At 43.3% G+C, this 14,948-nt stretch overlaps 1 protein-coding gene across 24 annotated transcripts in view; it reads left to right on the top strand.

Moving 5' to 3' along the window:
- The window catches only part of LOC133160073 (interferon alpha/beta receptor 1b-like), a 192,435-nt gene that overhangs the window by 57,499 nt on the left and 119,988 nt on the right, over nucleotides 1-14,948 (top strand). For 23 of the 24 annotated variants that reach the window (XR_009715804.1, XR_009715803.1, XR_009715802.1 and 20 more), the window contains 2 exons: nucleotides 3,580-3,709; nucleotides 7,422-7,463. Coding sequence is in view for 13 of the 24 variants with exons in the window: in XM_061287643.1 (XP_061143627.1) it covers nucleotides 3,580-3,709; nucleotides 7,422-7,463 (172 nt within the window). In the remaining 11 variants the exon portion in view is untranslated. The remainder of the gene's footprint in view (nucleotides 1-3,579; nucleotides 3,710-7,421; nucleotides 7,464-14,948) is intronic. The other variant, XM_061287635.1, reaches the window with a different exon arrangement.

Raw genomic sequence — 14,948 nt, 5'->3', positions numbered from 1 at the left:
ATGAAGACATGGGGCTTGGCGGACAGTGCGGCATGCGAGTGTGGTGACCCTGAGCAGACCGCCGACCATATAAACAACATCTGCCCCTTATATGGACCACCCTCGGAAGCCAGCCTCTTCGACCTAGGACCAGAGATGCGGGCATGGCTACGCGACACAGAGTTGGACATTTGACGTTACACGAAAGAAGAAGCCTCCATCCATAAAGACCCCACCCACCCCCAACATGGACTGTTCACAGTTCTCCCCTCAGGCCGGAGGTACAGAAGTGTAAAATGTAAACCTCCCATTTCAAGAACTCTTTCTTCCCCACGGCCATTAGACTCTTAAACAGGTAACCAGATCACTACCTCAGTCACTGATCTGCACTTTATACTGTACATTGTTTACACTTACTTTGTTTTGCACTGCATTCTCCCCTGTTTAACGGTACATTCACTATAACTCTCACAACTGTTGCACAATGCCATTTTTGCACTCTCCTATATTGCACATCCCTCACCCTAGTAGTTGTATGTATTGTGTATATATTGTGGTTTTTATATTTTGTGTTTTTACTTTTTTTAATATTCTTTTAATCGTCCTTACCTTGCATTTTAACGTACAGCAAAAGAATTTCATTGTCCAAAGAAAAGTGCTTTCCTTTTGTACACATGACAATCTTGAATCTTGAATTTGCGTCTTGTGTTGGATCCTATTTCATTTTAGAAATAAAAGCTTAAAATAAACCTGTTCCATATTAGTTCAAGGCAAATAATATTCACCCCTGTGCCGTTTTATCCTCAAAGTAGTAATCCCACTCCAGTCCACACGGTGGTAACGCACCAATGATAGCTCGTTTAAAGAGGGAGAAGACTTGTACCAACGAGAACGCAGTGAGATTTCCAAAATACAGCCACCTTGAACTTTAAGAGAACAACCGAATAGATGGCATTCCTTAACGGCATGTTCCGTGACCATTGTTTCCTTCTGTTCTCTTCTTTTGTGTGGATCCATGCAATCAATAGTAAGTTTTTTTTTTTTTTTAACGTGACGTTTGTGCGTCGTTATCGTGACTTAATGCTGGCACAAAACATGTTTGGCTTTGAAAACGAAACAAGATTTACGCTATGGGCGTAAAATACCATTTCCAATTTTTTTAGGGCTTTTTTTTGGTTGTAAATTTCACATAATTTCGAGTTATATTTATCACGCTAAACAACCCAGACATGCCGATAACCAAATGCCCACAAGTGTCAAATGCGGGAAGCAATAACACGGAAGTAAATTCAATACGAGGTATGTCATAAAATGACTGAGCGAACAAAAGAAAAATGTGAAGGCTACTGTCGTTGGAATCAGAACTACTAGTCTACCCCCAAACCGCTAGCAGTGGTGTGTAAGGATATTTTATATTAGTTACGTGCATTTGAAAGTAAAATCTTTACAATATTACTGTCTGCGTGGAGTAATAAGTTACTTTTTCGATTTCAAGTTACTTGTAATGAGGAACTTTATCTACGGGTGATATTTAAGTGGTGGTAAATCATTGCTTTTTATTTATTCATAATACAATTAATACAATAACATTTTTAAACATTATAACTGATATTTAATCCAGTAGATAAATAGTCCCAGACGGAAAGACAATTTTATATTGCCAATATGTATTCCTATGCTGTATTTTTATATTGAAGTACATTTGGTCATTGGTATCACAAATAATAGTAATAGTGTCAGGATTGCTTCAGGATGAGGACCCAAATCAGGGAAGCAAGAGGTGTTAAAGTAAAGTAATATGTCCAAAGGAGCGGGTAATGTGAAACAAGGGAAAGAGAGGTTAATTAAACTCTGGATCAGTTACTGCGGTAACTTAATCTGTGAACATAACCTGCTCACTGGCAGGTTTACTATAAAAGACCCAGAGTTTCAATCTTTCTCCTCCCACACAAAGAAAGCAGTTAATCAGGGATTGGCCGTTAATTCAAAATTCGAACGAAATGGAAACTGTAATACCGTTTTTTTTTTTTCATGTATAATGCGCCCCCATGTATAATACACACCCTAGAAATGACATGTCGATGCTGGAAAAAAGCCTTATCCCATGTATAATACGCACCCAAATTTTATTTTATTTTTTTAAGTCCCAATGATCGTCACACACTCATCTGGGTGTGGTGAAATTTGTCCTCTGCATTTGACCCATCCCCGTGTGATTTTGATCCATCCCCTGGGGGAGAGGGGAGCAGCGAGCAGCAGCGACGCCGCGCTCGGGAATCATTTGGTGATCTAACCCCCCAATTCCAACCCTTAATGCTGAGTGCCAAGCAGGGAGGCAATGGGTCCCATTTTTATAGTCTGTGGTATGGTCTTAACTAGGCTGGATGTATTTTCTTTGTTGGCGTTGATTTCTCCGACTGCCCGTAAAGGCACCACCGCGATCAGTTAGGTTAAAATGAAGAGAGGAAAGTGACGTGCGGACATGTGAAAAAGGCGGCTCTGTATGGGAGAGAAGTTGAAGAGGAATAGAAACACCCTTGGAAACCAAAACTTGCCCCTCGTCGTGACTCGGAGCCGCAACAAATGTTTCAGATTTGTGTAGGGTACATTGTGACAGCAAACGAGCAGGTGATCGAGCAAGCGTCTGATACGAGAGCATTGCGTTCGTATGGAGCGTGTTTGAAGTGAACAGCAGAGACAAAAGGAACAAGGCAAAGTGTTTTAAAATATTACCTGTAATACGTATTTTGTTATTTGCTGATTGTATTAAACTATCACATTCATTGTCAGTCAAGAAGAGGACTATTCGCATCGGATCCATAGTGCGCATGCACAGTGATACTGCCTCCGTATGACGTCCAGTCCGCGATGGAGATTAAAAAACAAACAATATTTGACAATAACATAGGTTTCTGTTCCTGTCTTTGGTAATGTCACCCTGTCTTTTTGTTCCACGTCTTTCTCGGTCAGTCCTGTTGTTGGTTTTGTTAGAGAGTTATGTTAGTTTACCAAGTCTGTGTTTTGAGTTCCTCCAATGAACCCTGGTCCAAGCTGCACTTGGTCGCCCTGCTCCTTTCCACACTCCATCCGTGACAAGATTTTCTTAAAGAATTGTTGTACCATGATTTTCTTACAAAAAATAAAATAAATAACAAAAATTGGACCCATGTATAATGCGCACCCCAGATTTTAGGACAATAAATTAGTTAAATGTTGCGCATTATACATGGAAAAAAACGGTATATGGCTCTGGAGGGCGGCACATTGCTGTGGAGGCTTGATAGCTTGGCAGTCGTCTTCCCTCTCCTCAGTCCTCTGTTGAATTCTGACAAGTGTAAGGGGAATCACAAATTGTTATTCGTCAATTGTTTCTTCTTTTACAGCAACTGTGACTAAATTGTGGCTATTCAAATAAAGAGCGATCAGACACACCTGTTTCTAGGTGGTGTCATGTTGGTATGAACAACGGAAAGCCTCGTGTGCTTCGTCTTTGGCTGTATCGGTTCTGGGCATGTTAACTCTGTTAACAGCATGTCTTAAGACCACAAGTACATAAAATGGGCTATGAGGTCATGTGTTGTCCTTTTTTGTTTGTTTCAGTGAGTGAACACCTGCCTCCGCCACAGAAAGTCGACTTCATTACCTTGAACACCAATTACACACTTAAGTGGGAATGGAACAGGGCTACTTCAAAGAGTCAAGCTGTTTCTTTCTCTGTACAATATATGTCGTAAGTAGTGCTGCACATCAGTTTTTTTTATTTTTCTTTCAAAGTCAAAGTCTGCTTTATTGTCAACATCTTCACATGCCGAGACACACAAAGAGATCGAAATTACGTTTTCCCTATCCCACGGTGACAAGACATATTACACGATAGACATACAAGTACCGTATTTTCCGGCCTATAAGGCGCACCGGACTATAAGGCGCACCTTCAATGAATGGCCCATTTTAAAACTTTATCCTTATATAAGGCGCACCGGACTATAAGGCGCACCATTAATGCATCATGTCACATTTTTAATCCAAATCAAATCATTCTCCATTTTATCTTTTTTATTTCAACTTCAGACGGAACAAATTACTTTATAATGATAAAATAATGATCCATAGTCTTTTTGAGTCATGATTCAGAGTCTTCAGCGGGCCATTTATGATTGATTTCATGGCACAATGCTTTGGGCCAGTTTAAATTTAGGAATTTGGTCCATATATAAGGCGCACCGGACTATAAGGCGCACTGTTGGTTTTTGAGAAAATTTTAGGTTTTTAGGTGCGCCTTATAGGGCGGAAAACACGGTAAACGACGCAATATAAAAAACAAGAAAGCACAAACAATAAATAATAAGAGTAACAATAAATAAATAAATAGATAACACAACGAATAAAAGCCAGTGTGCATACAGACAGTCAAAGTACAGGGCGCTACGCAGAACGGGGAAGCGAGTTCAGGATCCTGACAGCCTGGAGTATGAAGCTGTTTGAGAGTCTGGTGGTGCGGGAGCGCAGGCTTCTGTACCTCTTCCCAGAGGGCAGAAGCTCGAACAAAGAGTGAGCGGGGTGACTCACATCACTCACAATCGTGGTCGCCTTGCGGGTGAGATGGGAGGTGTAAATGTCCTTCAAGGAGGGGAGCAAAGCACCAATAATCTTACCAGCCGTGTTCACTATGCGCAGCAGGGCCTTCAAGTTGTAGTCAGTGCAGCCGCCACCCCAAACAGCAATACAGCTGGAGAGGACGCTCTCAATGGTGCCGCGGTAAAATGTAGTCATGACGGCCGGAGGGGCGCTCGCTCGCCTGAGTTTCCGCAGGAAGTACAGGCGGCACTGGGCTTTCTTTGTCAGTGATGAGGTGTTGGTGGACCAGGAGAGATCCTCACTGATGTGCACCCCCAGGAACTTGGCGCTGCTGACTCTCTCCACCACAGCACTGTCGATGGTCAGCGGCAGGTGTTGGGTGTGACCCTTCCGGAAGTCCACAACAATCTCCTTGGTCTTGTCGACGTTCAGCAGGAGGTTGTTGTCCCTGCACCACGTGGTCAGAAGGTCAACCTCCAGCCTGTATTGAGTCTCGTCTCCCTTGGTGGCGTGTGCGCGCGCGTGTGTGAACGAGACATTTTTTTGTTGGCTACAAGCGGTATAGAAATGGATGGATGGATGGATGGATGGATGGATGGATGGATAAACAACAAATAAGATAATCATTTTTGGGAACACAACAATTTTTCATGTGAGAAAAAGTATTGCAACTCGTCACAGTCATGGTTTGTTGCGCCAGAGTGACCTTTTCCATTGAATTTTGGATTCAGTTTTTGGGTTTTACCGAGATAGACAAAAATAATTACTGTCTGGTTTGACAAACAAGAATTTGAGACCTCTCTTGGGGGAAAATAACTCAAACTGAAAGAAGGTAAATGTCATCACTCGTGCCATTGTACAAACATTCGCTATAGAAAATACAAGTGCGGAGTGTGTAGAAGCAATGAAAAGACATACTAGTGTACCAAGACATTGGAAAGCTACATTAGGGAAAACAGTATTTGGGCATAAAACACATTTTGAGTTGTTCTTATGAACCTACGTAAAACAATGTCAGGAACTATTACCTCCAAGTTGAAGGTAATGAACATGAACTGAACTACAGATACTTCACGAGAAGATGCAAAACCCGTATTAGCAAGACAAATAAGTAAGCTAGGATGAAAAATACAAAAGTACGTCAGTAAAGTACAAACCTGAGCTTAAAAATCAACCCAAAGTTTTCTTTAGCATAAAATGCGCCTATCACTAGTCTAGTAGGGTGAGCAGTCATTGGTGCTCTACGCCCTGAACAACTGTGATGTAATTTTCAGTCGACAGCAAGTGGCAAAATTGCTGACTGCTTAGATCAGGGGTGTCAAACTCATTTTGGTCTGGGGGCCGCATACAACTTAATCGGATCTCAAGGGTGCCAGACCAGTAAACTCATTCCAAAATTACATAGAACTAACAATAAGTCCACTTTTTTTCCATTGTATTAGTGCAAAGAAGACGACGTAAATTATAAAAATCTTTATATGAAATGAATTGTCCCTTTTACTAAATACATATATTATGAACAACCTAAGAGTTTTTAAGAAACGTATGTGCAATTTCAACAACACTTTTACTCACTAACATTTATTCAAGTGCAAAACCCACATAACATACGTATATGGCATGCATAAGAAATAATGCAAAGAAAACTGACAAGAAAACTGACTAGCACTGACTTTCCCAGTAATTACAACAGCAAATATTCAGAGCTGTTTATTTTTATAGAGCAATGTTGGAAGCAGGGTTTCCATAGGATTTAGTGTTGCTCAGTATTTGCCCCTGGAACTTGGCATCTTTAGCCTGCACAAGTGCATCAATATCAGGCATCATGTCTTGAGAAGGAGCCAGTTTCAGAATCTCATTTAAGTGCTTATGTGTGAGCTTTGAGTAAAGCTTTGTTTTATTAATGTTCATTACTGAGAAGACCTGCTCACAAAGGTAGGTAGTCCCAAACATGGACAACATTTTTGCAACCAGTGCTGTCAATTTAGGATAGCCTGGTAAGAGATACTTGTAAAATGTGTCCAAGCCCACAGAAGCAAATTTGTCCTTCAATTCTACATCACAATGCAAATCAATGATTTCAAGTTGCATTTCAACGGGCACATCAGGAGCTCTGGCTGTGAGTGGTGAGCAAAGAACTGCAAATTTTGTCTCAAGTTTGCTAAAGACCTGAAATCGCTTCTCAAACTCCCTCAGCAACCCTGAAATCTTGTCTTTGTACTGTGTCACTTCAGGATTAACGCTTGCTGCACACACATCTCTGAGACATGGAAAATGAGCAGGGTCACCGCTTGCCATCTGCGTCTCCCATAACGCGAGCTTTAACTTGAATGCACGTATGCTGTCATAATACTGTGTTACAATTCTTTTGCGTCCTTGCAACATTTTGTTCAGATTATTCAAGTGCTCAGTAATATCAACCATAAATGCAAGGTCCTGCAGCCAAAGTGGGCACTGTAATTCCTTAACAGGTTTACCTTTTTTCTCCATGAATTGTCCAATTTCCCCACGTAGATCAAAGAAGCGCTTCAGCTTAACCATCGGTTAAGTCTCCGGAGCGACTTATATGTTTTTTTTCCCATTTTTGGGCATTTTATGGCTGGTGCGATTTATACTCCGGAGCGACTTATAGTCCGAAAATTACGGTACCTTCTGTTTTCTCAGTTCTCCATGCAAGCTGTTGTATTTTTCTCCATGCTGAGTTTCATAGTGGTGCCGAAGATTGTATTCCTTAAGCACCGAAACTTGCTGCATGCACACCAGGCACACGGGTTTCCCATTCACCTCCGTGAACATATAGGAAGAGGTCCATTTTTCTTGAAAAATCCGACACTCTGTGTCCACTTTTCTCTTTTTTGACAAAGACATTTCACTGAAGAGGGTGCCAGGGTCAACAGAAAAAGCGGGTAAGTCAAAGTCAAAGTCAGCTTTATTGTCAATCCCTTCATATGTCAAGACACACAAAGAAACCGAAATTAAGATAGAACTGACAAACACTAGCGGACAATATAGGAACTGCAATTTTTAAAGAGAATTAAGTTTATTCTTCTTTGATAATGCAGATTTATCCCGCGGGCCACACTGAACCCACTGGCGGGCCGGTTCTCGCCCGTGGGCCGTACGTTTGACACCACTGGCTTAGATGGATAAAAACAGGGACTTTTCTGCTTGATTCATATGACACAAACGCAGTATTAGTTAGAATGCCATGTTTAGGCTAGTGGGGGCACATACAGCATATTATTGCAAAGATTTTATTTTGTTAGCTTTCTCTTTAAAGAGACAAAGATGACCATTTTACCAGAGTAAAGGAAAGGCCTAGGTTTGCAGAAAAGGGGAACATGAGCAGATCCCATACAAGCTCAACTGTGAAACCCCTTGGAGGTAAAACATTTAAGCGTTTGGTGATTTTAGTGGGCTTGATGCATTGCATTCCACCATGAGTCTACATTTTAACTCCAGTACAAATGCTCACCTACAGTACAAATGCTCACCTATAATTTTAGATTGTAGTGACAAATACTGATTCTGCAAAGCCAATGCTTCTTTTGTTTCTTGCTTATCTGACACAGATGCCCATTTTGCGGATAGATGATGTCAAAGTTTAAAAAAAAAAAAAATTGACTTAAGCGCTGATGCAAGTGGATTTTCTGTGTACCTGTCACAAACTTGGTCAAGTACTGACAAACCTCTGTCAGTGAGAAATGCTCATTTCATTAAGGCTGACAGGAACAGCCTGTCTGGCATGTGTTTGTTATAAGGGCAAGCTTACCCGAATAGACTGCACAGTACAGCATTGTACAGTAGGCGGTATGCACCAAAGAGCGAAGAAAGTACCGTATTTTTCGGACAAAGTCGCTCCGGAATATACGTGGCATTAGCCATAAAAAGGACAATAGAGTGAAAAAACCCATATATAAATCGCTCCGGAGTAGAAGTCGCATTTTGGGGGAAATTTATTCGACAAAATCCAACACCAAGAACAGACATGAATGAACAACAGGCTAAATACCGTTTTTTTCCGTGTATAGTGCGCAAAATTTAACGAATTTATTGTCCTAAAATCTGGGGTGCGCATTATACATGGGTACAAAAATTGTTAAAAAACTTTTTTTTTATTATTATTATTATTTTTTTTTTTAGAAAACAAAACCAACAGGGCTGACCGACAAAGTCGTGGAACAAAAAGACAGGGTGACATTACCAAAGACAGGAACAGAAAGCAAACAGACATCATGACAGTAACACATGCAATGATCCGATGGTGAGCGAGGGGCAGACAGGACTTAAATACAAAACACGTTACATCGATTGAGGTGACACAGGAAGAGAGGGGCGACGCGAACAGAAACTATGGCAACCTAGACACATAGCAAAACTGGGGACGAGACATGACAAATCTCCCCCGAAATAAAACTTGTAATCACCTTTCTTCTTGTTTGTTGTCAATCGCGCATCGCATTCAGCCATCCTGTCCCAACACACAGTCAAAAAAATCCATAATTGACGACACATCGTTTGATGCGATGGTGCAATCCTTGATGGTGTGTTATTGTCAAATATTGTTTGTTTTTTAATCTCCATCGCGGACCGGACGTCATGCAGAAGCAGTATGACTGCGCATGCGCACTATGGGTCAGCTGCGCAGAACGGATGCGCAAGACACGTCAGCTATTTACTAATTAGCGAGAGTTCGGTTTAAGTAGCAGTTTCATCAGAATGGATAAGAGGGCAAGTTATACTGTAGCATTTCGAAAGAAAGTCATTGAAGTGGCAGAAGAATTAGGCAATAGGGCAGCTGCGCGCCAATTTGACGTCAATGAGTCAAACATAAGACTCTGGAGGAAGAAAACAAATCAATTTGATACAGCGAAGGCTTTAGCAATATAGTCCTCTTCTCTTCTTGACTGACAATGAATGTAATAGTTTAATACAATCAGCAAATGACAAAATGCGTATTACAGGTCGGTCATATTTTATTTCACAACACTTTGCCTTGTTCCTTTCGTCTCTGCTGTTCACTTCAAACACGCTCCATACGAGCGCAATGCTCTCGTATCAGACAAGGCTTGCTCGATGACCTGCTCGTTTGCTGTCTGTCACAATGTACCCTACACAAATCCGAAACATTTGTTGTGGCTCCGAGTCACGACGAGGGGCAAGTTTTGGTTTCCAAGGGTGTTTTTATTCCTCTTCAACGTCTCTCCCATACAGAGCCGCCTTTTTCACGTCCGCACGCCTCTTTCCCGTGCGCGCACGGAGCGCGGTGGTGCGTTTATGGGCAGTCGGAGAAATCAACGCCAACAAAAAAAAATTACATCCAGCCTAGTTAAGACCATACGAAAGACTATAAAAATGGGACCCATTGCCTCCCTGCGTGTGTGACAATCATTGGGACTTAAAAAAAAAAAAAGTTTTCATTAAAAAAATTCATAAAAATTGGGTGCGTATTATACATGGGTACAGGCTTTTTTCCAGCATCAGCATGCCATTTTTAGGGTGCGTATTATACATGGGGGCGCACTATACACGGAAAAAAACGGTAATAGGTATGCTAACATGACATAAACAAAAACGAAGAGCTGTGGAAGGACCTGACGTAACATTCAGAGTTATTCAAACAACTTTTACATAAATAACACGTTTATAAACCTATCTGTGTCACTCCAATTCATTAAATCCATCGATCGTCCTTTATGTAAACGATGAGGCGTATGCGCTGCGCCGCTGACGTCGGACTCGTCGTGAGTTGCAGTTCTAAATATTCCACAGACCTACGTATATAACGATATAGAAAGTAAGAAATAACTATCATATAATCAACAATATTATCAAACCATCTGTCACTCCAAATCATTAAATCCATCGATCAAATTCCTCAACAACGCTGCGCGTGCGCCGCTGACGTCAGCCATGTCGCTATTCTACAGATCAAAGTACCAGGAAAGACGTGGGTTTTGTAAACGGCTCTTTATTTAACAAAACAAGAGTTCAACGAGCCAACAACTACTGAACTGTAACGATAAAAACATATACAAGTTGTTACACGGAATAAAATATATCAAATAACTATAACATAAATAGTTCACAGCCACACGGCCCCAAGCACTGGCGTGGACTTCCAGGCATGTGGCGGTGTGAACTTCTATCCCCGGAGGTGGCACTTCCAGCCACGGAAGTGGCTGGGACCTCCGTAGAGTAGGACCGGGCGTGCGTAGGAGCAGTGTCCGACCCCCATCCACCGTCCCTGGACAGCCAGCTGCCGAGCGCCGGTCCCCGACTTCCATCCACGGAGGTGAAAGAGAGCTCCGTAGAGTAGGACCGGGCGTGCGTAAAAGCCAAAATAGTTTTTCAAACTTTCTGCGTCACTCCAAATCATTAAATCCTTCAAACTCTTCGTCCTCCGTGTCACTTACAAACAAAGCCGCTAATGTTGCCGGTAGTACGTGGGGCCCTTCATCATCTTTGACATCCCGTGATCAATCTTTGTCCTTGATGTAAACAACCGCCGCGCCACTGACGTTACTTGCAGTTCAAAGTACAGTAATCCCTTGCTACATCGCGGTTCGTTTATCGCCGTTTTACTTTTTCTTTGTTTTTTAATTTTGAAAATTTGTGAAAGAATTCACTTTTTTTTTTAATTTTGAAAATTTGTGAAAAATTCACATAAGTTGCTCTTTAGTATAAGTCGCCCCCCCCACTAAACTATGAAAAAAAAACCGCGACTTATAGTCCAAAAAATACGGTATGCATTAGTATCATGAGTTACTGTGAGACAGGAACTAATTATTGAGCTATGTACAAAAGTAGCTTAAAATACTCACCATGATTCACAAGCATATTCTCTCTGCTTTGTTGGAGCACAATGCAGCAGTGTAGGAAACCAAAGATGCCCAGCTCTTGATGTGTGAGAAATCTGGCTGTAAATGGGAATTGGTCTTTAATTTGCATAGTGCTTTTCCACCTGTTGAGCCTCTCTAAGCGTTTTACACTGAATTCCTCATTTATCTACTGATGACTAGATTAGGAGCAACTAGGGATTCAGTATTTTGCTCAAGGCTACTTTGGTTACTTACGGTTACAATGGTCGAGCATTGGATTCCCAACCTCTGGGTTGGAAAAAGACCATTCTGCTGTGCCCGGTTTTAGACCTGCTCTATATGTAAAGTACCTCTCGATCCATGCCCATTTGAAGCAGTTCCTGATCCCGATCGCCTTGTCTATTTCCCTGGCACGATCCTCCTTTATTGTCAATTTCTTCACATGCCAAGACACACAAGGAGATCGAAATTACGTTTCCCATTATCCCACGGTGACAAGACATAGTACACAATATACATACAAGTAAACAACACAAGAAGTAAAAACAAGAAGGCACAGACAATGAATAAATAAGATGAATAAATAATAAATAAACATAACCTAATAAAAAAGAGAAGCAAAAATGGAGCAAGTGTGCATACAGCAGACAGTCAGAATATAGCGCAAAAGTACAGGACGTTACGCAGTGGGGGGAGAGAGTTCAGGATCCTAACACCTTGGAGTATGAAGCTGTTGGTGAGTCTGGTGGTGCGGGAGCGCAGACTCCTGTACCTCTTCCCAGAGGGCAGAAGATCAAACAAAGAGTGAGCGGGGTGACTCACATCACACACAATCGTCATCGCCTTGCGGGTGAGATGGGAGATGTAAATGTCCTTCAGGGAGGGGAGTGAAGCACCAGCAATCTTACCAGCAGTGTTCACTATGCGCTGCAGGGCCTTCAAGTTGTAGTCAGTGCAGCCGCCACCCCAAACAGCAATACAGCTGGAGAGGACGCTCTCAATGGTGCCGCGGTAAAATGTAGTCATGACGGCCGGAGGGGCGCTCGCTCGCCTGAGTTTCCGCAGGAAGTACAGGCGGCGCTGGGCTTTCTTTGTCAGTGATGAGGTGTTGGTGGACCAGGAGAGATCCTCACTGATGTGCACCCCCAGGAATCTGGTGCTGCTCACTCTCTCCACCACAGCACCGTCGATGGTCAGTGGCAGGTGTTGGGTGTGACCCTTCCGGAAGTCAACAACAATCTCCTTGGTCTTGCTGATGTTGTCCCTGCACCACGTAGTCAGAAGGTCGACCTCCGACCTGTATTGAGTCTCGTCGCCCTCGGGCATGAGACCCACCAGAGTCGTGTCGTCTGCATATTTCAGCACGCGGTTGCTGCTGTAAGTTGCAGTGCAGTCATGCGTCAGCAGGGTGAAGAGCAGCGGACTGAGCACGCAGCCTTATAGGGCCCCCGTCCTCAGTGTGATGCTGGCGGAGATATTGTCGCCAAAACGAACTACCTGAGGCCTCTGACATAGGAAGTCCAGTAGTCAGTTGCAGAGGTAGGTACTGAGGCCTAGCTTGTCGAGTTTTCAGATGGGCCGCTGTGGTACAATGGTGTTGAATGCAGAACTGAAGTCCACAAACAGCAATCTCACGTACGAGTCCCTTCTCTCCAGGTGGGTGAGGGTTGAGTGGAGGGCAGAGCAGATGGCTTCCTCAGAGGACCGTTTGGCTCGGTACGCAAACTGGAAGGGGTCTATGGTGGGGGGGAGAATGAATCTGATGTACTCCATGACAAGCCGCTCAAAGCACTTCATGATGATGGGTGTCAGTGCCACGGGGCGGTAGTCATTGAAGCAGGATTGAGCAGGTTTCTTCGACACAGGTACGATGATGGCAGCCTTGAAACCTGACGGTACAATGGCCTGCTGCACGTGTCCGTGAAGACTCCCCAGTGGGTCTTTCAGCGCTCGACCTGGGATGTTGTCTGGGCCCGCCGCCTTACGGGTGTTGATAGCGGCAAGCGTCCTCCTCACGCTATCGGCAGAGAGGCACAGGGGCTGCTCGTGTGGAGGGGGAGGGGTCTTCAGCGGGCAAGTGCTGTCCTGAGTGTCGAAGCAAGCAAAGAAGCGGTTCAGATCGTTGAGCAGACGGATGTTCCCCTCACAGCTCTGCAGCGCGGGCTTGTAGTCCGTCCGTGATGGTCTGGCCATAGCCTCTGTGCGTCCCTGCTGTCTTTGAAGTGGGCGGTAATCTTGCAAAAGAATGCCTTTTTCGCTTCCTTGATGCTCCGGGACAGGTCAGCCCTCGCTGTTTGTTCTCAAGCCAGCCTCATCCCCAGCCCTGAAGGCTTTGTCCCTGGCCTTCAGCAGCCTGAGGATAGCCCCTGTCAGCCATGGCTTGCAGTTAACCCGAGTGTGTGTGTGTGTGTGTGTGTGTGTGCGTGTGCGTGTGCGTGTGCGCGTGCGCGTGCGCGTGCGCGTGCGCGCGCGCGTCTAAACAAACTCAAACATGGAGCGAACGTTCGCTTCTCTTCCCCGGGTTGCTAAGCGGACGTCAAACCCTGCGCGTTCGCTTCTCTTCGGGTTGCTAATGGGACGTCAAAGGCTGCGCGTTCGCTTCTCTCCCGAATGGGGGGGCTAATCGGATGTCAAACGCTGCGTGTTCGCTTCTCTTCCGGGGGGGTGTTAATGGGACGTTAAACGCTTTGTGTCCCGGGCTCCATCTAGTGTGGAAACTGAGAAGCTGAGCTCAAGCTTCTTGTGCGGGCCATATTCAATTATGTTTTCAGAATTTGCTGCGGGCCAATAAAAACTGGACCGTTAGTTTGGACACCCCTAATTTAGAGCAAAGAACTGTGTAGTCTGCCTGATGCCATTGCCTTTGGTCTTTTCTGTTCCACATGTAGAGTTATGTAGCTTGTTAAGTCAACCATAATATCGGATCGGTATCGGGTATCGACCGATACGCAAAGTCACGGCATCGGTATCGAAAAGTCGGATCGGTGCATCTCTAATGTGTGTATATATATATGTGTGTGTATATGTGTGTGTATATGTATGTGTATATGTATGTGTATGTGTATGTGTATGTGTATGTGTATATGTATGTGTATATATATATATATATATATATATATTAGGGGTGTAAATCGCGGGTTTTGTCACGATACGATATAATATCGATATAAAGAACTTCGATACGATATTTGCCGATATCTTAAAGCCTGCTGCGATTCAATCACGATATATTGCGATATAGTGCTCTACGATCGATATATTTTTTTTTTTAATAAAAAATATAGAACAATATCCTGATTTATAACAATTCATACGCAAAATCCACAAGGTACTGCAAACTCTTTATTTAGGAAATTACAAGAGTATTGTAGTATACAAATTGCTTACTTTAACACTTAACTTTGATGTCGTGTTTTTTCTTTAAATGTGCGGCGAGATTTGTGCTCCCTGAATATTTGATCACCGCATGGCAGGATTTGCAAACTGCACGTGTCTTGTCCGTTGAGCCATCTTTTCTTTGGAATCCAAAGTGCTTCCAAACGAATGACTTGAAGCCTAAAGGGGAGCAAA

This window comes from Syngnathus typhle, linkage group LG9, assembly GCF_033458585.1.
Source record: "Syngnathus typhle isolate RoL2023-S1 ecotype Sweden linkage group LG9, RoL_Styp_1.0, whole genome shotgun sequence".
NCBI lineage: Eukaryota > Metazoa > Chordata > Actinopteri > Syngnathiformes > Syngnathidae > Syngnathus > Syngnathus typhle.
This window is presented reverse-complemented; position numbering and strand designations above follow the sequence as displayed.